Source organism: Sorex fumeus, unplaced genomic scaffold (genome assembly GCF_029834395.1).
Source record: "Sorex fumeus unplaced genomic scaffold, SorFum_2.1 ptg000094l, whole genome shotgun sequence".
Lineage (NCBI taxonomy): Eukaryota > Metazoa > Chordata > Mammalia > Eulipotyphla > Soricidae > Sorex > Sorex fumeus.
In genome coordinates this window covers 6,041,343-6,069,045 of record NW_026606151.1, presented here as the reverse complement: position 1 = coordinate 6,069,045, position 27,703 = coordinate 6,041,343, and the positions used below count along the sequence as shown (strand labels likewise).

Genomic DNA, 27,703 nt, shown 5'->3' with positions numbered 1-27,703 from the left:
TCGAAGAAAAATATTACGGACTGATAAATGACTGCACCAGTCTCCTGGGAAAAATAAAACTCTATTATGTATTTGGCTGAGTTGTGTGGCTCAGTGTCGTTGGAGACTTGAGAGATTTTAATGAAGAGTTTGCACAAGGAAGTGTGGAATCCTACAGGAAAGTCTTTTTTTTAATTCATTTATTTTTCTACTTGTATTTATTTATTGAATCACTGTGGGAAAAGTTACAAAGCTTTCAGGTCTAAGTCTCGGTCATTCAATGATCAGACACCTTTCCCTTTACCAGTACTCATTTTCCACTACCAAGAACCCCAATATTCCCCCCCTCCCACCCCTCCCAATGCCTGATACAGCAAAGTCTTGACCATAGTTCTCTGAAAATAGTGGAGAACCTTTGCAGTCAGGCAGTAGGCTTTTGTTTTTAAGGAAAGAAAAGAGGAGGTAGTTTAATTTCTTGAGTACCTTTAAGTACCTCTAGATTCCGCTGCTAGGAATCTAAAATTTACAACACTGAGAGACCGACATAGGGTTTCTTCCCTGCAAAAATGTTTTCGGGTCCGAGGAGAATGAACAGGTTTGTGCAAAATATATAGTCCTAGATGAATGGGAAAATAGGAAGTGTATGATACAGAAAACAGCAGTAGGCAGCCCGCTCCGCTGGGCAGGGAGGGAAGCAGGCCCAGTGTGTGTGTGGAGCTTTCAAAAACAAACAGCTGTTTCACAAGCTACTACTCGTGCCCAGAAATACACCCAGCTGCCTGGGGATTGAGCGGATGAAAAGAATGGGGCCGGCCTCGTAGGATCGGAATAAATAATTCACGTAAAGCCGTTGTTTGAGTGGCACACGAACTTGATGCTGGTGCCAGAGAAGGAGCAGCACAAAGTTCTGTGGGAGGAGCGTGTCTAGAAAGGACCTTGGAGGCTCTTGTGATGGGAAGGTGCTGGGGGGTGCGATTGTTTCTTTTTAGTTTTTTGTTTTTTTTAAGCAAGGGAATGGTAATGAAGAGATTTACAATTCCGATGATAAGATGAAAAATGGAGGGAGGCCTTAGATTGACATCTAGAGGACCCATGGAGCTATTGTGATTTTGAGTTGCAGCCTTCATCTGTTAAGGAGGGATGGCGGTGAGAGTGACTTGAGTATGATCCGAATTTTTGGATAGTTGTTTCCGATAGCTCGCGCTGACTAAACCGCAGAGAACACACCAGAGGGAAGTGGAGCTTTGAAGGGGGCAGATGATGGAGCCGTTGTTGGAACTGCTGTGGGACTTCCGGGTGCTTAGTAGAAAGGCAGAGAATAAAGGTGGGACTTAGAGCTGAATTTAGGCTTATATAGGTTTAGAGATTTTAGAGGAAAGCTGAAGGTGGATTTTAGAGTTTTAGTCAATTTTTAGAATAATTCTAAAATTCACGATGTGAAGTTGTTGAAGGCCAGGATAGGATCACCCCATAGGCGTCTAAGTAAAGAAGAGGGCCCAGGATGGAAATATGGCAGGGAAGACTCTACTTCTACGCAAGGGACACTCTGGGGGGGGAGGGGGGGAGAGAAGCAGCCACAGAAGTCTAAAGGGAAACCCGCCTTGCCCCTTGGTTTGCCATACAAGGACTGCTGGCCCGCTCTTGGCTAATCTCCCACTCCCCCCTGCCACCCACCTTGTTCCACGCCTTGTTCCAGCCTTTTTATTTATTGGGGCAGAAGCGAGCGTGTCCAGGCTGTTGACCAAGGCCAGGCGCCCAGGTGGTTCTGTAGCTCTGCTGCTGTGGTTAGTCATGATCCCTTGATCTGTTCAGGAAAAAAAAAGATTCTTTGCCCTGGATGGAGCCATTTGAAGAGTATAGAAAAATGTGAGGGAGAAAATAACTTATAATCTGTATTTTTGCTACCAGTGATTCATGTTTTCTTTCTTACTGTGCACTTGAATGTTTCAGTATTTTATTTTTATTTATTTAGTTGGTTTGCTTTTTGGGTCACATCTGGCGATGCTCAGGGGTTACTCCTGGCTCTGCACTCAGGAACTACTCCTAGTGTTGCTGGGGAACCTATGGGATGCTGGGAATCGGAGAAGGGTTGGCCGCATGCAAGGCAAACGCCCTACCCTCTGTGCTGTTGCTCCAGCCCTGTTTTAGTATTTTAAACACAATGATTATTATGATTATGATTATTATTTTATTTTATTTTTTTGCATTGGAGGCCACACCTGGCAGTGATCAGGGCTTACTTCTGGCTTTGTGCCTGGAAGTGAGCCTGGGCAGTGCTCAGGGACCCTATTGAACACCAGGGGTTGAACCCAGGTTGACCGTGTCCTATCTCTCCAGGACCCTTAAACATAACTATGCTCTCATAGTGTTTTATATTCTGTTATAGACTCCTGGCAGGGTTTGGGGGACCCTGTGTGGTGCCAGGGTTTGAACCCGGGTCATCTTACCTGCCGAGCTCTCATTCTAGCCCATATATATTTTTTCTTCTTTGTTTCATTCCCCTCTTCCACTTGCTACTGTGATGACCCAGGGTTGGATACACACTTGCCTCTTGCAGTTGCATGCTCATACACATGCATGCTAGGATTGCTGCAAAGTCCCTGGCCATGGTAGAAGTACAGCGTCTCATCGTGGTACTTGCCAGGTTTGCACCCATCAGTTGGGTCACTAGCACATATTCGGCTCTAACGTATCTGGAAACTGCTTGTGTTGCCGGGGAATCATAGGCAGCTGAGCAAGGCTTAAAACACAGAGCTGCCAGAATTGTGCCTGGTGCACAGAGCAGCACCGAGGGTCGAACTCATGACCTTATGCTTGCAGGGTAGGTGTTCTGGGCTGTTCCTTCAGGCCTCTGTGTGTTTGTGTGTGTGTTTATGGTTGTATATTCTTAAGTTGCGTGAAGAATTTCCCAGTGAGATATAAAGAAATGGTTTTTTTATTGATGATATTTTTGTTTGTTTGTTTACTACACCTGTGGTATTCCGGGCTTACTCCTGGCTCTGGGCTCACGGATCCCTTCTGGAGGTGCTTGGGGGAACATAACGGGGTACCAGGGATCAAACCTGGTTCAGTTGCATGCAAAGCAAGCACTTACCTGCTCGGTTTCTCTCTCTCTCTCTCTCTCTCTCTCTCTCTCTCTCTCTCTCTCTCTCTCTCTCCTTCCTCTTTATGGGTGAATTCAATCACTTTTTTCTTTTGGTTTGACTGTAGCATAGTTTGTTCTGCCTATATTAAGGCACATCAATACATATTTTCTTATTTGGTTGTTTCTAGTTAATTTATTTATTTTTGGTGTTTGGGTTACACCTGGCAGCACTCAGGGCTTACTCTGGGCTTTGTTCTCAGGGATCACTCCTCGTGGTGCTCGGAGGACCATATGTGATGCTGGGGATTGAACTGGGGTTGGCTGAGTGCAAGGCAAGGATCTTACTCCCTGTTCTATCTCTCCTGCCTCTCGCAATTTTAAATAGTTTTTATGCATGAATTTTGTAATTTTTTGGGGGTGGGCAGTGTACACCTGCCAGGGATCGAAACAAGTTTGCCAAATGCAGGACAGGTGCTTTGACCTTGTATTACCTCTTCTGGCCCCAGGAAAACTTTCTTTTTATTCTGAGGGCCACTCTCTGGGGAACTGGTGATCCAACTTAAGGCTCCTGCATGCAGTGTGTGTGGTCTAGTCCTTTGAACCATCTCTCTGGACCGGGGAAGATTTCCTTCTTTTTTCTTTTTTTTTTACAGACTTAACTTCTGTGCTTATGCTTCAGTCACACAATGATCGAGTACCCATCCCTCCATCAATGCCTATTCTCCACCACCAATGATCCCAGTATCTCTCCCACCGCCCCCATATCCCATCCCTTCTCTGTGGCAGGACATTCCCTTTTGTTCTCTCTCTCCTTTTGGGTGTTGTGGTTTGCAATAGAGGTATTGAGTGGCCATCGTGTTTGGTCTATAGTCTACTTTCGGTATCCATCTCCCATCCCGAGTGGTTCCTTCAAACACCCTTTACTTGGAGGAAAGATTTCTTGAAGTAGAATTATTGGAGCAAAAGAAAGCAGCTATTAAAGACTCATGATTCAGTGATCCAATGACTCTAGAGAGATTAGTTGAACTTTGGGTGGGAGAAACAGTTGTGTATGTAAACTGAGGCGAGAGAATCCAGTGAAAGATAGGGAAGGTGAGTTTCCTTGCTGAAGTTAGGACTTATATGTCAATGAGAACTGTGTGTGTGTGTGGTGGGGGGGTTAGAATATGAAATCGAGGGGCCTGGAGTGATGGTACAGTGGGTAGGAGGCTTGCCTTGCATGTGGTTTGACCTGGGTTCAATCAGTTCAATCCGTGGCATCTCATGTGGTTCCCTGAGCTCACCAGACGTAATTCTTGAATACAGAGCTAGGTGCAAGCCCTGAGCACTGCTGGGTGTAGATCAAAATCTCTGCCCACCCCCACCCCCTCAAAGAAAAAAGTATGGAATTGATATAACATAAATGTCTCTCCTTCTGCAATCTGTCCTGCCAACTCTTACTCCTCAGGCTTAGACTCCTGCTTCCTCCTCTCTCAGGGCATCTCACCACACTCTGCTGATCAAAGCTTACTTTCCATTTGAACGTAGCTCCAGGAGAACACAGATTTGGTCTTTTTCCTGGTTCTACCTTATCCCATACTTAGTTACTTAGTAACTAGTCATTGATTAGATAGCACTGTAGCACTGTTCTCCCGTTGTTCATCGATTTGCTCAAGTGGGCCCAGTAACGTCTCCATTGTGAGACTTGTTGTTACTGTGTTTGGCATATCGAATACGTCACGGGGAGCTTGCCAGGCTTTGCCGTGTGGGTGAGATACTCTCGGTAGCTTGCTGGGCTCTCTGAGAGGGGTGGAGGAATCGAACCCGGCTCCGCCGGGCCAGCCGTGCGCAAGGCAAATGCCCTACTGCTGAGGGGGCTTCAGTGAGAAATGGTTGGAGCAGCTGAAAGTAGGCACCCCTTCCCCCCCAAACACTAAGGAGACATTCCGTACCCAGAGCTGGGATTTCAGTTGCCCCCAAACTTTGATGTATCTCCCCTTGCTAGGAAAGTTGATTAGATAAGTAAAAGTATTGAGAAGTTAAGAATTGTAAAGCCCAAAATTTGTTGGGACGAGTTTTCATGTGTTCTTCTCTGTGTTCTCTGATGCTTAGGAAGAGATTTGAAGTGGTTGACTAATGCAAGTTAGAAAATCAGGTAGCACTGTAGCACTATCCTGGGTCGGCCCGTGCCAGGCAAATGCCCTACCATTTGTGCTATCACTCCAGCCTTGGAGGGGCGATTACCGTTAAGGCTATTTGTGGGTTCTAAGAAAGGAAAATTGATTTGAGATATTTGGTTTTGTCCTGTGGTGGGGCTCAGGGGCTACTCAGTACTTAGGGGGTCTTTCCTGGTGGTGCTCAGGGGACCATGTGCAGGCAGATTTGAACCCAGAGCTCTGACGTGCAGAGCATGCACTTTTGCCCTCGGAACCATCTCCCTGCCAAACTTAGGTTTTTTCTTTGTTTGTTTGTTTTTGTTTTCTTTTTGGGTCACACCCATCAATGCACAGGGGTTACTCCTGGTTCTGCACTCAGGAATTACCCCTGGCGGTGCTTAGGGGACCATATGGGATGCTGGGAATCGAACCCAGGTCGGCCACGTGCAAGGCAAACGCCCTACCCGCTGTGCTATTGCTCCAGCCCCTCAAACTTAGGTGTTTTTGAGAGGCTGAAGATAGATACAGTATGGGGTATGGCTCCATCCCCACCACCTTGTGTTAACCCTGAGCTTATGTGAAATTTAGAGAGAATTTCCCTCTTCAATATCTTCAGGTACCCTTAATCTTTCACTATAACTTTAAGCAGCAGTAGCTTTAACAAGTGAATGATTATTTGAAATTATAGTTTGGGGGTTTAGCACCTGATAATGCATTTTGCAATCTCCTTTGTGTTTATCTCTGCATTAGTTTGTAGTTGCTGTTGCAGAAATCACTTACAGAAACAGACCTTCCAAATGGGGTGAGAAATCTGTTGGTTCTAGACCATTTCACTTTTTGTGCATGATCTGGCAGTGTGGGTAGGTTTTTCAGAGGTAGTAATTGAAACGTTGAAAAATGATTTCAGAGTAATTATTGTTTGTGGAAGGAAAAACAAGATGATTAAGAGTTGAACCTCATCCTATTGTTTCTATGGTTTTTAAAACTTGGTAAGAGTTAATATTATTAACACCATCTACCCACTACAGGGGCTGGAGCGATAGCACAGCGGTAGGGCGTTCGCCTTACAAGCGGCCAACATGGCCGACCCGAGTTTGATTCCTCCGCCCCCCTCGGAGAGCCTGGCAAGCTACCGAGAGTATTCGATATGCCAGACACAGTAACAACAAAGTCTCCAATGGAGACGTTACTGGGCCCGCTCGAGCAAATCGATGATCAACGGGAAGGCCTTTACCTTTACCTTTTACCCACTACAGAGATTATAAAGTTTAAGATCTTGCCATATTTATTGCAAACCTGTTTATCAATTTTAATTTAGTGCATTCAAAAATAATTTTCAGTTTCCGAATCACTTTCATTTACATTCTCTTGTTTTACACGTGTATCTTTTTATTTTTATTATTTTTAGAGGTTTTTTTTTTTTTTTTAAATTTTGGGGCCCCATACCGGGATGTGCCAGCCTTGGACTGGGGTCTTCAGCTTGCATTCCTGCACTTGGAGCCATCCTCTCAACTTCTTTTATTTGTTTATTTATTTTTTTGCTTTTTGGGTCACACCTGACAGTGCACAGGGGTTACTCCTGGTTCTACATTCAGGATTTAGCCCTGGCGGTTCATATGGGATGCTGGAAATCGAATCCGGGTCGGCCGCATGCAAGGCAACTGCCCTACCCACTGTGCTATCACTCCAGCTCCTCTTGTATCTTTTTTCAGTTGCTCTGATAATCTTTTGTCTATTGCTGTGGCATAATTTTTTGTTTGCCTTATCCTAAATTGCCATAATTTCTAAATTCAAATGCCAGTATTATTACAAGAACATTAAATACTGCATAACTATTAATATTGTAATGAATGACTCCACTGCTCTACATTTTCCTCAGTTTGTTACGGGTTATCAGAATATTTCCCATGGATAGGCTTTGAAAACAACATTATTTTAAAGTTGCTTGAGTTGATTCTTCCTAGGTCTGCCACTAATTTGCTTATTTTTATTCGTGTACCTTTTTTTTGTTTCCTCTTCCTTTTTCCTTTTTGACCTCCCCTTCCTGGACTTTAGGCATTGGTGACTTGGCCTCACACTAACCCAAGAAGCTTTTTATTTGAGCCTTCCCCCAGCCCCTTCTCACTGGAGATCACACAGCGAATCCTAGGGGGATTGTCCCCCAGGTGTCTGCTCATGGGCAGTTGGAATTAGGGCTTGAACCGACCAGAGCCACGTGACCCTAGGCACATCTTTAAGTGAGTGACTAAGCCATCTTTCCAGCTTAGTACATTTTTTTCCCATTTTGTTACATAAAACATTTACATTGTTCCACTATGAAAAGAAGCCCTTCATAGAAGACTCACTTCATCCTTCTGTCCCATGCCCCCCTTTCAAATACACAAACAAGTAATCTTCTTTCTTAATTTCTGGTTTATGCCTTAGAAAATTTTGAAGGGACATCCCAAGAAACTAGTGACCCTAGTTGCTTCTAGAGAGGGGAAAGAAACAGTTACCTGGAGATGAAGAGTGAAAGGAAACCAGACATTTTTGTCACTTTTGAGTTACTCTTTTTTTTTTTTTTAAATAAATGTGCTGTATTGTCTCTGGAGGCAGATTAGTCTCTTTATGTTGATAGTTACTTTTCATTAACACTTTATCCTTTTATTAAAAATCTCTGTTGTGAGCAGTAATGGGTTCTTCTAGTTCCTCGTTAGTCTAGTGTTCATTTTTGACATTAAAAAATTTGCCACTGATTTACTTGAAGTAAATGGACCCTGTGTTTGTGTGTGTGTGTGCTCAGTTCTCTGAGTTTTGGTACCAAATCCAAAATCAAGACACAGAACAGTTTCCTCATCTTCCACATTTTCTCTTATCCCCTTTATAACCAAGACCATCTTCTGCTCCTAACTTCTGCCAACCACTGATCTTTTTTTCCATTTTTTCCTTTTGAAATGTCATATAGATGAAAGCTTTTTGTGACACTTTTACTAGATATAGTAGGTCTTTGACTTCATTTTGAAATTTTGTCCTTTCTGTGAAATTACATCAGATATATTTAGATGTTGAAGAAAAATATGTTTTGCATTATAGCATACATAGTTCTATTATCATCATTTAGTGTTCGTTCTAAGTTCAGTATTTGTAATACCTCTAAGGCAGTAACCCAAATCTTCTCTTAGGGTTGTTTATTTTAACTGGACTCTCTACTAAAATGCCCAGAAAAAACTCATGGGAACAGTTTTGCTTAAGTCCTTTCTGGTACTTAATTAAAATATTATAATCATATTTGTAAATTTGATTAGATACAAAATTCTTAATTTGTATTTTCTTAGATTTTTTTTTTGGATTTGGATATCACGTCTTTGCAAAATCTTCTGCCATCTTTTTTCTTTCTTATAGAAACCCGATCTTGCTTTCAGATTACAAAACAGATTACCAAAGTTGGGGGCCCAGGGCAGACTAGAGAGACTTCAGTGGGGGGCATTTACCAGAACCATGCCTGTTAAACCCGTTGTGCATGTTACCGAAGCTGCAGGAATTGCTTTTAGAAAGAAAGAGACGTGGGGCTGGAGCAGTAGCACAGCAGGTAGGGCTTTTGCCTTGCATGCGGCCGACCCGTGTTTGATTCCCAGCATCCCCTATGGTCCCCTGAGCACCGCCAGGAGTCATTCCTGAGTGCAGAGCCAGGAGTAACCCCTGTGCATCGCCAGGTGTGACACAAAGAGCAAAAAAATAAAAATAAAATAAGGAGGCAACAGCACACATTATTATTATTTTTTTTTTAAAGAAAGAGACTTGATGTTTGCTTGGATACCTAGAAGATCTTTTTTTGTGACTATTATTTATTTATTTTTGTGGTACACACCCAGTGGTGCTCAAGGCAAGACTCCTGGATGTGCCTTCAGGGATCACTCCTGTTGGTGCTAGGGGGACCAGATGGGATGCTGGTTAGCCACATGCTTGGCAATGATCAGGGGCTACTCCTGGCTCTGCACCCAGGAATGACTCCTGGCGGTGCTCGGGGGACCATATAGGATGCTGGGAATCTAATCCAGGTCGGTCATGTGCAGGGCAAACCCTCGACCTGCTGTGCTATTGTTCTGGCTCCGACTTTCTATTTTTGGGGTGTTCTTGGCCACTCTGCTCAGAAGTGACTCTAGCCGGGTTTGAAAGACCATAGATGTAGCCAGGGATCAGAATGGGGTCAGCTGCATGCCAGGCGAGTGGTTTAACCCCTGCTACTTTCTCCCTGGCTTAGGTTTTTCTTTCTTTAGAGAAACTGTTCTTATTTCTTGGTGTTAACTGTTATATGTGACTTTAATAGGCTCAAGTTCTTCATTTCAGAATTTTTCTTTGATGATTATTTTCGGTTTTTGCCTTGTTTCATTACTTTTTTTTTTTTTTTTGAAGATTACTACTGGGTCTATGTTGGATCTTCCTTATCTGTCATCCTGCAGTCTGTAATGACTCCTTTGACTCCCCTCTTTCCTCTCCTTTCTGCAGTGCTGGGGATCAAGCTCAAGCCTCATGTCTTCAAGCCATGCGTTCTGCCACTAAGCTACTGCCTGGGCCCTTCTTCCCTGTAAAAAAAAAAAAAAAGTCCCTCCTCACCCCCACCCTCAATCTATTCCATCCTTTTTTGCGTTCACTCTTGTGTTACATTTAGTTTACATATGTGAACTTTTTTACTTCTAATTTTTTACTTCTAATTTTCATATGATGCGAATAAAGGCACTTTTCCCACATTTATATAAAATTTTGGAGACTTTCTATGAAAAGCCTTAAAAGCAGTATAAGTTTTAAGTTATACTTGTCATTACAGAAAAAAAAACAAATAGCGAATACAATATAATCTGATTTCTATAATCTTATAGCACATTTCATTTGGTATGATGTATGTATGTATGTAAGTTTATGAAGTTGAAACATGGGCTGGGAGAGAGAGGTCCCAGCACCACATCATCCTTCGGGCACTGCTGGGGTGGCCCCTGGCATTGCCAGGTGCAGGCATGCACCTTGGGCCTGTTATTGCTGGAGTAACGCCTGACACTTGCCCATGTGCCATGTTGAAATGTGGAGCAGTTTCTTATTAGCATGATTTGGATCTCTGCTGTTTTTCCTTGTTCATGAATTTTATAGGGACAAGGTAAAAAACAGGATTTTAAATATGGGCTTGTGTACATATATAAAGACCTATTAGCCCAACTGACTCTTTATATTAGAGTCATATATAATTTAGTATCTATGAAAAGTAGCCTGTGTTTTATACGTATAACATGATAACTCAACAAGAGGTTGCTTTTAAAAGGAAACACAGTTGTATTTGTTCTGGTTATTGTTGTAATTAAGTACAGATGAGATTCTTTGACAAGTTATTAGAGGAAGTCTCAAAGTAATACTCGGCGTTTGTTGACCTTAAGAGTTTTATTGACTTACTTATTACCTTAAAGGCAGAATAAATGAATAGGCACTTGAAGGCCCTCTTAGTAAACATAGCCAGACCTTAATTTAAGTTATTGTGTATCTATGGGAGAAAGACTTAGCTAAGGGGTTGATGTATAATATTTGGACTTTCCAGAGGCAAGAAGTAGAGTCTGTTAATGTTTGTTTTCTGTGATCCTGCTTTGGGAGGAGTGCAAGAGGTTTTTTCAGTATGTGAAGAGGTAACTGCTTTACTTACCAGAGAATTAGAATTGAACACATTTTAAAAAAAATTTTAATCATAGGAAAGTGTGCTATAGACTGAGAACAGGGGATTACATTTTCTATTCATAAATCTCTAACTTCACCTTTATTCAGATAACTAATTAGTACTTTGTCATATTTTGAACATGTATTATTTTTTGGTGTGATGTTTGCCAATTTTTTCCCTTTATTTTTGCTACTCCTATGAAGCCAGAAATGGTCACACCCAGAGCTGTTAGTGATGCTGGGCATTGAAACAGGGTTTCACACATGTCAGCCATGTCCTCTCCCCATGCCTGAGTCACAGTCCCATCCCTGAGTATGTATATTCTTGAATTTCTTGTACACTTTAGTAGTGGGGCCGGAGCGATACGCATAGCAGGTAGGGCGTTTGCTTTGCACGTGGCCCACCAGGGTTCGATTTATCCGCCCCTCTCGGAGAGCCCGGCAAGCTACCAAGAGTATCCCGCCCGCATGGCAGAGCCTGGCAAGTTCCCTATGTCGTATTCGATATGCCAAAAACAGTAACAACAAGTCTCACAATGGAGATGTTACTGGTGCCCGCTCGAGCAAATCGATGAACGACGGGAGGACAGTGACTTTAGTAGTGCCAGTTCTTAGACTAAGCACGTTGGATACGATCTGGTAAGGGATGAAATACGAATGATGCTTAGAAGGAACTTACTGTATGTGCCAGCTCCAAACAGGGAGTCCACTTTGATACGTACGGCTTCAGGGGAAGCACTGGTTTTTGGAGTCAGGAGCACAGGACAGAAGTAAGGGGAAGACAATCTTGGGTTGACTATTCTCCATGAGTCCGGTTGATAGAGATTGTCTACTGTTTGCCGGTATCTTGCTGTCGTGAGCTACTACGACTTTATCCTTTGTCTATAAGTCAGGTGCTTACAGTTCTCAAACTTCATCTGCTTTTCATATTGTAACTGTTCAGGGTCTTTCACTTTGTCATACGAACGTTAGAATCTGTGATGGCCTTAAAATAACATGCTTATTTGGATGGGATTAGATTGTATACGTAAATCAGGTTGGGAAAAACGGATACAGTATTGAACTGACTTACTCATGAACATGTCCTATCCCTCCAATTACTTAGATCTTTGATTTCCCCCCCACCCCCCAGCAATGTCTTGTCGATATTTTGGTCTTCCCAAACAGTGCTCAGGAGTCCCAGGGAACTCGTCAGTCATTTTTGGTCAGCTGGGCAGCTTTGCCATTCACAAGCCATCCACGGTCAGAAGAATATGATTCTGCTTTTGTCCTGAAGTGATAGGGGTTGCCCAGGTCACCCTGGTGGTGCTGGGATTCCCCAGGGCTATACCTGGCAATACTTGGGGGACCACATTGTGGAGGGAATTGAACTTTGGTGGGGGTACATTCTAGGTGTGCTCTCTCCTGGTCCCTTAAAATTGGATATTTCACATTGTACAAACTATGCACGCTTTCTTTTTTGTTGGTTTGGTTTTGGGCCACTCCCGGCAGTGTTCGGGGCTTCCTCCTGGCACTGTGCTCAGGGATTATTCCTGGTGGGGCTTGGGGGACCAGATGTGGTGCCTGGAATTGAACTGAGTTGCCTGCTTGCAAGGCAAGTGCCTTCCCCACTGTAGCTCTTCAGCCCCAAACTGCCACATGGTCTGCTGAAAAATTTGCTCTTCATTGAATTGGGTTAAAATAGCTTTAACTACTTTAATGGTAAAATTCTTGTGAAGTTTGTGACATATGAAGGAGAATGTGACAAAGCAGCAAATGTGGGAGAAAGTAAATAGGTTTTTAGAAGAGCTCTTAGCATGGAAGAAATTATCACTTCACTTGTTATCCAGTTGCTCATAGGTTTGCTGGAGTGGATGCCAGTAATGTCTCCATTCATCCCTGTCGAGTGCTGTTATAGCCCAATGGCATATGCTCGCTCCAGGAGCATGAAGAGCAGTTACTACTACTGTTACTGTAATAAATGATAACCAAGAATATGCTAGAGATTTTTTTTTTAGCTTTTGGTACTCCTTATAGGAAGCGAATAAAGGTCACGGAATAGTAAAATACAAAAGAACACACACACACACAACATAATAGAGCAGTGAGACAAATAAGATACACTATCACTGTCCTCCCATTGTTCATCAGTTTGCTCAAGCGGGCACCAGTAACGTCTTCATTGTTACTGTTTTTGGCATATCAAATATGCCACGGGGAGCTTGCTAGGCTTTGCCATGTGGGCAGGATACTCTCGCTAGCTTGCCAGGCTCTCTGAGAGAGACGGAGAAATCGAACCCGGGTCAGCCGCGTGCAAGGCAAATGCCCTACCCGCTGTGCTATCACTCCAGCCAAGAGAAATAAGATAATAGACTTAATCTCATTTGTAGTAAGAATTAAACTGTAAACTAGTTCTTTTAGACTTGATATTTGGCTCAACCATTTATTCAACATGACTAATAGAATTAGAAATTATTTGTTTGTATAGTGTTCTGCAAACTTCATGTATATTTCTCTCTTTGGTCACCTAATACTGTGTTTTGTTAAATGCTGTCGCCTAGATTGCATAACTTTCTCACTGCTGTCAAATTTGCATTTTTTATTTTTGGTTTTTGGCTACACCCAGTGGTGCTTGGCTATTCCTGGCTCAGTGCTCAGGGGACCAAAAGGTGCCAGAGATCAAACCCTGGGCTCTAGCATGCAAAGCATGTGCTGTGACCCCTTCAGCTATCTCTGCAGTCCCATTGAGTTTATTTTTATGTCATGTAACACCTTGTATATCTGTCAGCTATCTTTGCTCACTCTGTTCTGAGCCACACCCACCCACATCTACATTCGTGTTATACATGTTCCTTCTCAATGATCTCTCCTTCTACCACTTCACAGCAATGTCACCCACTTCCCCAAGTAACATGCAGGTTCTTCCAAGTGTAAAGGACCATAATTACTATATTTGCTTCTCGTATGTGTAAAACTTCGTATCTAATTTGGATTGCTTGGATTTGCATGTTTTTTTAACATGTCCCTGGTGAAGGTCTTTATTATTTTTTACCATGTCATTGGAGTCTGTCTTTTCTTATACGTGCTGAAAATTTTGCATGTTTTTGTGTATCATGGTTTTAAGGAACTCCGCTGTCATGGTCTGGCAGGGTTGACTGACTCCGTTCTTTTTTCCATATCTAAGTATATTGATTCATCTTCGTTTGGTGCTCATCATTTGGTACAGTTTAGAATCAGTAAACTTCGCTCATAATCATGTGTATTAATTTGAATTTACTGTTTGCTCACTGCTCTTTTTTTATTTAAAACTTAACAGTGTGGGGGCTGGAGAGATAGCACAGTGGGTAAGGCATTTGCCTTGCACGCGGTCAACCTGGGTTCGATTCCCAGCATCTCATATGGTCCCCTGAGCACCACTAGGAGTAATTTTTGAGTGCATGAGCCAGGAGTAAGCCCTGTGCATCACCGGCTGTCACCCAAAAAAAGCAAAAAACAACAAAATTTAACAGTGTGAAGTACGATGATTTTGTTGTTTGGGTTTTTGATACTAGGCATTACATGAAATGTGAGTTTCGCAGATGTGTATATTAAAATACAGGCTAATCATAATAGAGCAGGGCTGCTTAAACTTTTTTCTCTTGCAATCCCTTGATGCCTGAGAAATTTTTATGTGATGTATATATAAGTATATAAAGTAGGTAAGCAAATCGTTTACTGAAAGTAAATTGCAATAATTTTATTATGTAATCATTTAACCTTATAACTTACACAAAATGTACAATATACAAATACAAATTATTCAAAGTATGCAAATGATAATTAATAGTCAAATTCATTTCAAATGGGCTGGAGTGATAGCACAGCGGGTAGGGCGTTTGCCTTGCACACAGCCAACATGGCCGACCTGAGTTCGATTCCTCCGCCCCTCTCGGAGAGCCCGGCAAGCTACCGAGAGTATCTCGCCTGCACAGCAAAGCCTGGCAAGCTACCCGTGACGTATTTGATATGCCAAACACAGTAACAAGTCTCACAATGGAGACGTTACTGGTGCCTGTTCGAACAAATCGGTGAATAACAGGAGGACAGTGCTACAGTGTGTTTCAAATAATAATCAGTTATTCTAAAATGACATGTTTCCCCCCCCCCACCCCCGTCAGTTTACTGTATGGGGTCACAGTTTAAGCTCGGATATAGATTAATGCCATCAACCTCAAAAATGTCCCTCCATAGTTCCATTCTGGTCCTGTTTCGAGGTGACTACTGCTGTCCTTTTATCTCTAGCACAGATTAATTTTACCTCTTCCAGGATGGCATAAGTTTGGTTTGATATCCCATGTAGATGCTTTTGAGATAGTGCATGTTGTGTGTTTCAGGAATCCCTTTTCCTTCTTATTACTAAGTAGGACATACCACAGATTGTGTATTCGTTCACTTAATATGTGGTTAGGTTGATTCACATTTTCTCCCCTTATGAAGAATGAAACTAGAAGGTGTTTCACAGGTTTTTATTTAGGCAGATACATTTATTTCTCCTGTGAGTGAAATTGCTGGGTTTTGGAACCCATACATGTTCAGTCTTAAGAGAAAATGCCAGCCACCATTTTAAGGAAGTTGTAGTTTGTACCAGCAGTACCTGAAAGTTGTCGTTGTGGACGTTCTTGGCTACCCTGGTGTTGTCAGCCCCTTAAGTGTTAATCATTCAGCTGGCTGACGGGTGGCATCTCAGTGTGGTTTTAGTCTGCAGCTCCCTAATGGCTAATTTGTGTAGTAGATTATGCGCTTCTTGCTTATTTGCAGTATGTTATTTGGTAAAGAGTCTATTTAGATCTTTTATTCATTCGAATAATAATTGGGTTATCTGCAGTGGTTTGAGTGGCAGTTTTTCATTTTGGTGAAGTTCATTGATTTTCTTCCCCCTTTGCTGCTGTTGTGATGAGTAGGAATGGCACACGCATTTGGTCATTGTGCTCACACACCACCCTCCGCGTTGGGACCCCAAGTACTGCTGGGTGCAACCCTCATGGCTGTCAGCGCCTGGCGTGGCGGCCAGACAAACCCCACAGGTAGTGGGTCCTATTAAAAAAAATGGAGAAATAAAAACATGAAGATAGGTTTTAGCAAGAAGACAAGTGAAAATGAAAGAGCAATGGGAGACAAATAAAGTGAGCATTCGAGGCTGGGGGTGTGGCTTGTCTTTCATCTGTGAAACCTTCAGTGTTCCATCCTCAGGAGCACCAAAATCAGAAATATCCAAAGCAGTTTTGAAACTGAACTTATGCAATTGTGCTTACATAATCCGATCTCAAGATTTTCCAAATAGCTGAGTTAATCAAGGACCCGAGGATATGGCTGAATAGTGGAGAACTTGTTTGGCAGATGTGAGAGTTCTGTCCCCAGCACCTCCTTCTCTACCTAGGGAAGAAGACCCAGTGGTAATGGCGCTTGTGACCCCTGGTGCTGCAACAAGGTGTGTGATCTATTGCTCACTGCAACAGCAGAAAGAAGGAAGGGGGGGGGAGGGATTTTATCTTTTCTTAGTCGAGTAAAACAAGATAGTAACGTACTGGCATAATGATCGAGAAGTAAGCCCACTGAGCTTGAGAGGTAACGCAGCTGGTAAGGTGCTTGCTTTCCATGCGGGGTTTGATCCCCAGCATCACATGGTCCCTGGGGCCCCAGGAGTGAGGCTCGCGCACAGGCGTGGCCCTCAAACTGTTAGGAGGGGAGCCCGTGGAATGGATTAGGAAAGACCCAAAAGTGCAGGCCCTTTCTGGGTGCCCTCACCCCTCAGTTCTCGGCTCACGGTTTGGGGATTGCTTGTGTCCAACTTGAAGTGTGAAATTCCGTGAATGGGTCTCTCCCTGCTGGAGAAGCCTGCACTTTCTCTTGGAGCATGTTTTCTTTGCTTCTGTTTCTCCTTTTTCCTGTTTCTTGATTAAAATTATCTAAGAAAGAAAAAGTTATGCCTTCTGCAGTAATTAATAGTTCATGAAGGAGTCAAGCAATTAAAAAGTTTCAGAAAGGCCCCTTGGACAGAGAACATTCTGATGTGTACGTGGAAAGAAGGAATAGACTTTAAACTCCCTCTCACATTTAAAGATAGGTCACGAGTTCCCTGATGGTGAAACGCTGCGGGGATTGATTGCTCCTGCGGCAGGGGCTTGGTGCCTGCTGGGTCCCGAAACCAGAACTTCCGTGTGTGGTACCGCCTCGCATGGCTAGGTGCAGTCTACACAGATGCTCTTAGAATCCCTTGGGATGATGATCAGGTGTGTGAGCACTGGGACCAAGGAGTACCTACCCCTGGAAAAAAACTCTACCAACTCAGGTCCCCTTGGAAATTACTTTTTTTTTTTAATTTAATTTCTGTAAAGCTGTCCACAGCAGGCAGATATGTGGTAGTAGCAAAGGGAGGGTGGAAATGAAATCAGAGTTACAAAGTCTGTAGACAAAAGCCTGTCAGACAGAGGGCAAATTCCTCCATTAAACCTTGTACCTGGCGCCCTAGCAGGTACACCCACCAGGGTGAGGCCACGGGCCTCATCAGCCTTGGTCCCGCCAGACGCTCAGCCTGCCCCTGGATTCTGCTCGGGTCCCTGAAGCTGCCCCCTCACGGAGCAGGGTGAGTGTGAGCATGCCAGTGACTCCCCAGAATGTGCTGGAACACGACAATGAGAGAAGTGCAACCCCTCAGCGAGCCTGTGTGCGAGAGACAACCACCACTGAACTGTGAGGCCTCCCAAGCACCGCAGCCCCAGATGCAGGAGACCGGGAGGGTGCCTCGCACTGCCCGCCTGATCCCTCCCCACAGCACGCAGATAGTCCTTTTATGAGGGTGTATTGTGGGGAGTAAATGTTAGCTTGTGAGTTGACCATCTTAAATTCTTGTTTTGTTCTTCTTCTGAATGATACCTGCTTTACCAGGGAACTGAGTCCTCGATCAGAAGTTCCCCCACTTATTTGGACTGTTACCCTCTTTTCAGGGAAAAAAAACTACACCAACTCCGGTCCCCTTGGAAATTACCTTTCATGGTTTTTTTTTTTTTAATTTAATTTCTGTAAAGCCGTCCACAATAATTTATTACAATTTTCCAGCACCAATCCCACCACCTTCCCACCACCATTAGGAAATTGCCTTTTTTTTTTTTAAAGTGAATAAAGCATCCCTCGATTATAAACAAAGCTACTACCCCCACCCTGGATTCCAGTATCCTCACAAGGAGGGAGTAGCGTGACCCACTTTGAGAAACCCTTTGAGCTGGAATGTCCTTTCAGCCCTTCAGATGTGCTGTGCCATTGTTTACTGCCGTCAGCTGTTATAGGGAAAGTTGGCTGTCAGTCCAGTTATCCCTTTGGAGGTGAGATGCCTTTTCGCTACGGAAGCTTTTAAGATTGTGTCTGTTGTTTATATTTTAAAAGGTGCCCATGTCCAGGTTTATTTTTATCTCCCTCAGCGTGGAGTGCAGACTTCCAATGCAGCAGTATATTTTCCTGTAGTGGATAATGATTAGCTCAATCATCACCAAGTGAATATTGGTGCTCCACTGGGAGGGGTGTGTGTGTGTGTGTGTGTGTGTGTGTGTGTGTGTGTTAATGGTGAATCATCAGTTCTTTCACATAACCCAAATGTATGTAAATGTTTTTATAATGCGGTCTTTTGAGTCATGTTACAGAGAATGAATTTGTGTTTCTGTTGCGTATTTCATTGAAGATCATTATCTGCATGGAACAGTCTTATTGGAACAGTCTCATTTTAATTAGAAGTTTAAACGCTTTCTTCATCTTGTTCGTCTGTTTTTCTGTACTTGTTTCGTCTTGTAGTTTGTACGTTTGTCCTGACACCTGTTGGCCCAACGATAGCTAGTAGTTTTTGTCTGTAGTTGGGTTTTCCAGGTTCTTTCTTCAAAGCGATGATGGGGGTGTTGTAAGTGCAGTGCCTCGCTGGTTCCCCTGACTGGGGCAGGCCGGCCTAAAGCTCGCGATTCTCCCCTCCCCTCCCCTCCCCTCCCTAGGCCGCTTGGTGGTAACAGTATATTCTTAGCCTCCTTTTGGAAGGGAAAACCCGTTCCAGCCTTTGGCTTTAAAAGTTGGTTAAGGTTCCTCCTGGGGTACATGTTCAGGCCTTACAGGGCAAACTTTTTTTTTTTTTAATTAGTGAAACACCGTGAGGTTCAGTTGTAGACTCACAAGTTTTTGTGCTTGGGTTTCATTATACAATGATCAATTACCCATCCCGCCACCAGTGCCCATTTTCCACCGTCACTGATCCCAGTATCCCTCCCTCCTCCCATCCTCCCATCCCACTCTGCCTCTGTGCCAGGGCGCTCCCTTTTGTTCTCTCTCTCCTTTGGGGTGCTGTGGCTTGCAAAAGAGGCGTTGAGTGGCAATCATGTTCGGTCTATAGTCTACTTTCAGCATGCTTCTCCCATCCTGGGAGGATCCTCCCAACACCCTTTACTTGATGCTCCCTTCTCTGTCTGAGCTGTTTTTCCCCTAGCATGTGCGGCTGGCCTCCAAGCTATGGAGTGAACTTCCTGGTACTTATCTCGGCTATTCTTAGGTGTTAATCTCCTATTTTGTTACTTTATGTTTGCCAGATGAATGCAATCTTTCTATGTCTGTCCCTTTCTTTCTGACTCATTTCGCTTAGCATGATACTTTCCATGTAGTACCACTTGTATGTAAATTTCGCGACTTCATCTTTTCTAACAGTTGCATAGTACTCCATTGTGTAGATGTACCAAAGTTTCTTTAACCATTCATCTGTTCTCAGGCACTCAGGTTTTTTCCAGATTCTGGCTGTTGTAAACAGTGCTGCAGTGAACATACAAGTGCAGATGTCACTTCGACTATACTTTTTTGCCTCTCTGGGATATATTCCCAGGAATGGTATTGCTGGGTCAAATGGGAGCTCAATTTCTAATTTTTTGAGAATCATCCATACTTTTTTCCAAAAGGGTTGAAGCAGTCGGCATTCCTACCAGTAGTGGAGGAGGGTCCCTTTCTCGCCACATCCACACCAGCACTTTTGTTCTTTTGGATGTGGGCCAGTCTCTATGGTGTGAGATGATATCTCATTGTTGTTTTGATCTGCATCTCCCCGATGATTAATGATGTAGAGCATTTTCTCATGTGCCTTTTTGCCATTCGGATTTCTTCTTTGAGAAAGTTTCTGTTCATTTCGTTGCCCCATTATGGGGTTGGATGTTTTCTTCTTGTGGATTTCAACCAGCACTTTGTATATCCTTGATATCAACCCCTTGTCGGATGTGTATTGGACGAATATCCTTTCCCATTCTGTAGACTGTCTTTGTGTTTTGGTCATTGTTTCTTTTGAGGTGCAGAAGTTTCTTAGTTTAAGATAGTCACAGGGGAAACATCTACACTGCTCCCTGACTGTGCGGATCTGTATAGCCTATAATTAGCGTCTAGTTCTCAAGTTGGTATCACCTTTTTTTTTTTTTTAAGTGAAGCAAGAGCGGTTTTTATTGAACAGAATTTACTTAAACTTGAGGGGAGAGAAAGAGAGGGAGACGTGTTCTAGAGAGAACGCAGAACGTAGACTTCTCAGGTCGTGATGGGGGGGAAGGGAGGCTTTCAAGAAAGAACACGGACTTAAGAGCAAAGGTCTGTGTTACTGGTTTGAGATAATTTTGTGCCTTAGTCATTGTCTGTTTCTTCTTGGTAAGAATTTTCTTTATTTGTATATAACAGGACTGGGAAGGTGTGGGTGAGGAATGAGAAGTTGCGGGGGGGGGGTGTTTTGTTTTAGGGCTTCATCTGTAAGCCCTGCTACTAAGCAACACTTCCTGCCCCCCCCATCCTCCCCTCTTCCCCCCCTTCCCCCTTTCTTTTTGTTCTGTATATTTGGTTTGGAGGGCTCACTCCAGTGGTACTGGGGCCTGCTCCAAGCTCCATCTTTGGAGGTTTCCAGCACAGTGCTGGGGGACCAGGTGGTGACAGGAATTGGACAGGGGCTCCCGCATGCAAAGCATGTACTACCACCCCTTGGACTCACACACCCAAGCAGGCCCGTTTTCTTTTTCACTCTGCACATATTTGGCATTTGGAGCAGTGGGAGCCCAATCAGAATACACATCTGCTGTCAGTGTTGTTTTCTTGTCTTCTGTCAGGGCTGTGGCTCTCCACTGTGGTCCTCCCCACGAGATAGCTCTTGTGCATTTGTAGGTTTACTGTCGGGAAGGAAAGACACTAAGCCATATGTCTTCTGAAATTTTTGTTTTGATCAAAATCTCTTCACTTCAAATGTGAATTAAATCGTCTTGAGGGGCTGGAGCGATAGCATAGCAGGTAGGGCGTTTTTGCCTCGCATGCAACTGACCCAGGTTCGATTCCCAGCATCCCACATGGTCCCCTGAGCACCACCAAGAGTAATTCCTGAGTGCAGAGCCAGGAGTAACCCCTGTGCCTCGCCGGGTGTGACCCAAAAAGGAGAAAACTGAAAAAAGAAATCATTTTGTTTCTGAGGCCAGAGAAGAGGATACAGCATGGGTCAGGCTCTTGCCTTGCGTGCAGCTGGCCCGGGTTCAATCCCTGGCACTTCACGGGGGCCCCCTGGATCTGTTGGGAGTGATCTCTGAGCGCAGAGCCAGGGGCAGGCCCTGAGCCCCGCTTGGATGCAACCCCCAGGCAAAAACAAAACATCAGTTTGTTCCATTTTTAATAATCACTTGGAAATCTGTCTTGTTGCATAATAATTTTAGAAAGAGTGCCCTTTTTCTGCTGTCACGTTTCCCAGAATCTCATTTTGTTGATGGTCGTTGATAGATGGGTCTTCAGCTTTACCAGGGGTCTTCACTCTCGTGCTATGCACTCTGAGTGATCGTGTCCTGGCCACTCACACACTTCCGTTTCTTAGTTGCTGTTACTGGAAGAGAAATCAAAATGCTTTCTTCCAGTCACTTTGGCAAAATACCTAATTAATTTAGAAATACTTGTAAATTCTGTAGTTTTTCTATGCCTGTAAGTCATATCAGCTACAAAGAAAGTTAATTTTCTTTCTTTCTTTCTTTTTTTTTTTTTTTTTTTTTTTTTTGGCTTTTGGGCTGGAGTGATAGCACAGCGGTAGGGCGTTTGCCTTGCACGCAGCCAACATGGCCGACCCAAGTTTGATTCCTCCGCCCCTCTCGGAGAGCCCGGCAAGCTCCGAGAGTATCTCGCCCGCATGGCAGGGCCTGGCAAGCTCCCCGTGACGTATTCGATATGCCAGACACAGTAACAACAAAGTCTCCAGTGGAGACGTTACTGGGCCCGCTCGAGCAAATCGATGATCAACGGGAGGGCCTTTATTTTTTTGTTTATTTTTGGGTCACCCAGAGATGCTCAGGGGTTCCTCCTGGCTCTGCACTCAGGAATTACTCCTGGCAGTGTTCAGGGACCATATGGGATGCTGGGAATTGAACCCGGGTCGGCAGTGTGCCTGCTATACTATCGCTCCAGCCCCAAGAAAGTTAATTTTCTATCCCCTGATGTTTATTCCAGTGATTTGGTTTACTTATTTTAATGAATTATCTAAAACGTCTAAAATAAAGCGAACAGTCGTTTCTGACTTTGATGTCAGTGTGTTAATTATTTTCCTTGCTGTATGGGAGTTGGAAAAAGGATGTCAGAGCAGAGATAGTACAGCTGGTACGTCGCGTGCCTGAGTGAAGGTTCAATCCCTGATACTCCCCGTGTCTTCCTAAGGCACCCTCCAACCCTCAGCATAGCGAGTGTGGTCCCCCCGCAAAACAAACAGGAGAAAGTGTGTCCTACTATTTTCTTTGCTGCTGTAGGGACCGCTTCAGGCGACCTTGCTGGAGAGGCGGGCCACATGGCCATGCGGGGCACTGAACCCAGGACCAGGCTCATGCCCAGCACCTGCCCACTCGGCTACTGGCCCCCACCTTCCTCTCCCTCAAGGGTCATCTTAAATGGAGCTCAGTCATACATAGTTTACCACCAAACTAACTTTTCTGTTTGCTTTTTCATTTAATTTTTTTTTTGGCATTTATTCTTGAAAGTAGATTGTTCTTACTTTTCCTTCTATATTTAACTTTTTAATGAAGTTTTACTACTAATTTATTTTATCGGTTTTTTAAAATGACGCATATACTTAATTCCTATTTCTCTGGAGTTTCTTTGGTGATTATTTTTTTTCTTTTTCATAAAGTAATAGAAATTCATGTTTGGGTTATTTTTAACCATTAATACAAATGCTGATAGAAAATCACTGTGTAAAATTCCAGATGGAACACATGTTTAAGTCTGTTATTTCGGAATGCTTAAGAAGAATTTTTATATTTTCTTTTCTTTTCTCTTCCCAATTTTATTTTTATAAAGTTGTTCATGATAATTTATTACATTCAATATTCCAACACCAATCCCACAACCATAACACCTTCCCACTACCATTATTCCGAATTTTCCCATCACCACCCAAGCCCGCCCCAAAAGCAGGTCCTAAATAATTTATTTTGTATGGCTTGTTATGAATAATGCATTAAAAATTATCCAAAAAATTTTCCAGAATTTTTATATTTTCTCTTAAATATCCCAGAGAGAATGTGTATGTGTGTGTGTGTGTGTGTGTGTGTGTGTGTGTGTGTGTGTCTGAGAGAGAGAGAGAGAGAGAATGCTGGGCTTTTACTGTTGTTCCTCTGGAAACTCATTTGTTTCATATTTTACATTTCCTTTTGATTCTGCATAATCCTCTATACTTTTCATGAGAAGTCTTAATCCTAAACAATATTTAACAGTCCTAAACAATATTTACAACTTATCCACACTTAAGAGGTGTGGATAAGTTGGAAATATTTTTTACAGTAGCCAGTAGTGTATATAATTATTACTAATACTTGGGGTGTGTGTTTATGAATGGTTAGGAATTTACTGTGGATCTGGGTTTTATCTGTGCTTAATTTGCCTCTTAACTATTTAATTAAAAGTTATGAAAATAACTTATCGCTACTCTAAGCCTTTTAACATAGACTGGGTTCTGAAAATGTTTGATTTATCATGTATTACTATATGACAGCTTATTTATTTCTTTTTTTCCTAACAGTTACATGGGAATTGGTCTCTCTGCCCAAGGTGTGAACATGAATAGACTACCAGGTACACTTGTAATTGAAGTATATTCTTTTTGATTAAAAATTTCAGGTAATAACTATAAATTGTTAAATGGATTAATTTTCTGTTTTTTTTAATCACGCATAAATTCAAAGTGGATGCTAATTTATTTTAATAACTTAGAATGATGCTGCTTGGCAAAATAGAGTATGGACCCTGAATTCTTTGTTGCTTTTGTTTGGTTTCTTTTTTTGGCGTTTTTTAACTTTGAGTACATAGTTATGTCAGGTACATTAAATACTTAGAAATAGATGGCCGATTCTGTTTGCTACCCACACAGCTCTTTCAACCCATTTTCAGTTGTTTAATATTTTGGGAATGTAGGCTGGTACTAAAAATGAACTAAGGAAGGTGTTAATTGAGATAACAGAACTGTTTCCCCAAACCATCAGTTAATCAGAAAGACGTGATTCTTGTATTTTGTCCTCTGATATTTAGTTTCTTAATGTTAAATACTTATTGAAGGTGGAGGAGAGAGAATAGAAATAGAAGGCAAAATTGCCAATATAAAATTTTTCTATATGAGATGTAAAAGTAGCAGAAAAGTATCAGCAGAAAAACCATGCTGAGCCAGGGCACCTACTTGAAATCAGTTGTGTTAACTTGGTCAGACTTTCTGTGTACCATTTTAGTTAAAATTATGCATGTAGAAGGACTTAAAGGAGGTTTTTATTCAAATTTTTTTTTCTTAGAAACAATAGAAAACGCACATGTTCATAAATAGAACAAGTAATTGTGCAAGTCTGCTGTTACGGAAAAATCAAGTGTTCGACTTTGTATTTAGATCACAGCCTTTAAAACTTTCTGTGATTGAATTAGAGCATAATCCACTTCATATTAAATTGAAAAAGTGGGAGTATGTTTTTAGACCAAGCTAAGAGCCAAAATTCCCTTGATGTATTAGCAGATGAATTATTCATGAAAAATAGGCCCTTCTGTTTTTCTTCTCTTAGGAGCCCTCTGTTCAATACATATTTTTAGTGTTTCATATAGTGATTTTATTTTGCTTAATGTTACAGTGTTTTAATAGAGAAAAAACTGTTGTGTAATTGTTGAGAATTGTGAATATGAATTTGGAAGTTTTGCTTTTGCACTCTTTGTCACGCCGTTCTGGATTTTATTGTCATTGATGTACTAGTACGGAGAACCTTACTTTTCTTTGTAAATATACTGGAACTTTCTCTTTAGGCTGGGATAAACATTCATATGGTTACCATGGGGATGATGGACATTCATTTTGTTCTTCTGGAACGGGACAACCATATGGACCAACTTTTACAACTGGTGATGTCATTGGCTGTTGTGTTAACCTAATCAACAATACCTGCTTCTACACCAAGAATGGACATAGTTTAGGTACTAAGATAATGTGCTGCATGAAACTAACCAAGTTTTGTCATTATTACCGTTACAGCGTGGTAGTCATATTTTTTTTGTGATTCTTTATAGATAGATGCCTCTGGAAATGGTTTCTTGTTCTTTCCAGGTGAAAGTTGAGGAAATGGTGAAAATTGTATTCTGTGAAGGCTACTTTGTATCACAGGTATAGGAATAACAGAAATTATTCCCATGCTGATACTTATTTAGACATAGACATACTAAGAGCTTTCATCTTCTTTTATTTTTTTAAAAAATAAAACCCTTCACAGTTAAGATCCAGCTCATTGACTAAGTGCCAAGAAAAAAGGGGTTGTCAGTTTTTAGTATAGGGTCAGGGTTGCAACAACAGGAGGAAAAGTTTACTACTACCAAAGAAGGGCGTTCACATGAAAGAACAAAGAGGGGTGACGATGAGTAGGCTGTGTGAAAGGGAGCTGGATTAAAATAATCAAATGATGGTAACCTTTTTCGAAGAATAAAAGATAGGTGGCCAAGACATAGATCAAAGGGAACGTGAAGAGATCTGTTCTTTGTAAAACTTACAGAAAATGAACATTTTTATGCACTGGTAGCACTTCAAGTATTCAATTTTGTATGATCTCTGTATTCCCCTTTCTTAGAACTTTAAAATGAAAATATGTTTACTGTTTGAACGTCCATGGTAGTCATTTATATCTGGTGAAGTAAAAGTAGAGCTTAAGTAAGCGTAAGAGACAGATACTTGTTTGCTTTTAAAGCTTCAAGAATCAGACTGCATAGGTGAGGTGAGGTAACTGAGCACCAAATCACAAATGTCAGCACCAGTGCAAACACATTACTTAATCTGTAATAATAATTTCAGAAAGCAAACTGCATAAATGCTCTTCTTGCTGTCATTTCACAGAAAATTCTTAAACCATTCTAAATTTTGGGCCCTATTGTTAGTTTTTTAGTGTCTCCACACATGTCCCCAATAAAATTTTTGTCACGTTTGTATTCAGATTAAGACTTTTCCTTCTGATTATTGTTGATTTTGAAGTCCTGTGTTACTTGACATGAAGCTTGTCTCAAGTGCAAAGCATCCTTAAAATCTGATTAGAGTAAGAATGTTACTGAAATTACAGACTTAGCTGTCATTTGATTTTTAAACCCATCTCGTTTCCAAAAGAATATAGTCCCTTGAATTTGTCTGTTGTTGCTCTTCTCATTTAAACTGAAATCGTTTTAGTTGACCTGTTAAGATTATTTAAAATCTTAAATTAGAAACCAAAAAAAAATTCCTATAGATGTGACCTTTGATTCAGACATGCCAAAGAGAAAAAAATTGAAACCAGAATGAATCTTATTTTAAAAATGTTTAATTCTGAGAAGAGATTTTATTTGGGAAGATCTTGTGTGATACACACGTATTTTTCCTATTAAACTTTTACATGTAATTTTTCTAAATGAAGGAAATTGTTGTAATCTTCACTACATATGTGTTCATATATAGTGAATTTATAGCAAAACATATTACTTGATTTTTTTTTCTACTTCAGTTTTCTCATTTTGTCATGTGCCAGACTTGCTTGGAGGTAAAGATGCAGTGAGGAGAGATGATTCCTGTGGAAGTGGGGCCACCTGGTGAGGCCCACGAACTGTCTGTATCGCAGACGCACCTATTCAGTGATGTCTTGCCTCATGCAATAGCTCCACCAGAAACCGTATGGTCTAGAGAGCAGAAAACATTTACAGGAGAAATGTGCATACCACTGGCCTAGATTCTAGCATCAAGGACATAAAACATTCAGTTATTATTTCCTGGTGTTTCCCAAGATGGACACCTTCTACCCTGAAGATGACATGCAGCTTTAGTTTCTGTCTCATGAAGGTTTTCAAAATAGTTCCTTACTCATCACTTAAATTGAGAAGTTGGAGGTGTAATTCAGGTTTTCTTTGTGTAGGAATTTTGAAACCATCCCCATTCCACCCCACCCCCCGGCCCCATTCAGATTTTTCATAAATAGATATTTTATTACTAAACAAGAAATATTTCAGTGTCTAAGTTAATTTGAAGTTTAAAAACTAGTATTTATATTTTTATTTAGAGTGTGTGTGTGTGTGTGTGTGTGTGTGTTCAGGGGGTGGAGGGGAGGAGGGTTGTTGGGATTGAACCTAGGTCAGACAGGCAAATCATGTGCTTTACTGTTGAACCACATCTCCACTCCTTGAATTTGGGCTAACAAGCCCAAAGATAGCAAATTTAACGAACACGTTAAATACCATTTAGTTTTTGGGCTACAACTGGGCCTTGCTCCTACGAGCGTGCAGTTCCAGACAGAGATCAAACCCAGGCCTCTAGCATGTAAAGCATGCTCTGAAG

The 27,703-nt window shown here is 42.1% G+C and overlaps 1 protein-coding gene across 1 annotated transcript in view; it reads left to right on the top strand.

Annotated features, from left to right (window-relative positions):
* Positions 1-27,703, top strand: part of RANBP9 (RAN binding protein 9) — an 88,331-nt gene that overhangs the window by 26,103 nt on the left and 34,525 nt on the right. The window contains exons 3-4 of the mRNA XM_056132422.1: positions 23,915-23,967; positions 25,171-25,338. Of these exons, the coding sequence (XP_055988397.1) occupies positions 23,915-23,967; positions 25,171-25,338 (221 nt within the window). The remainder of the gene's footprint in view (positions 1-23,914; positions 23,968-25,170; positions 25,339-27,703) is intronic.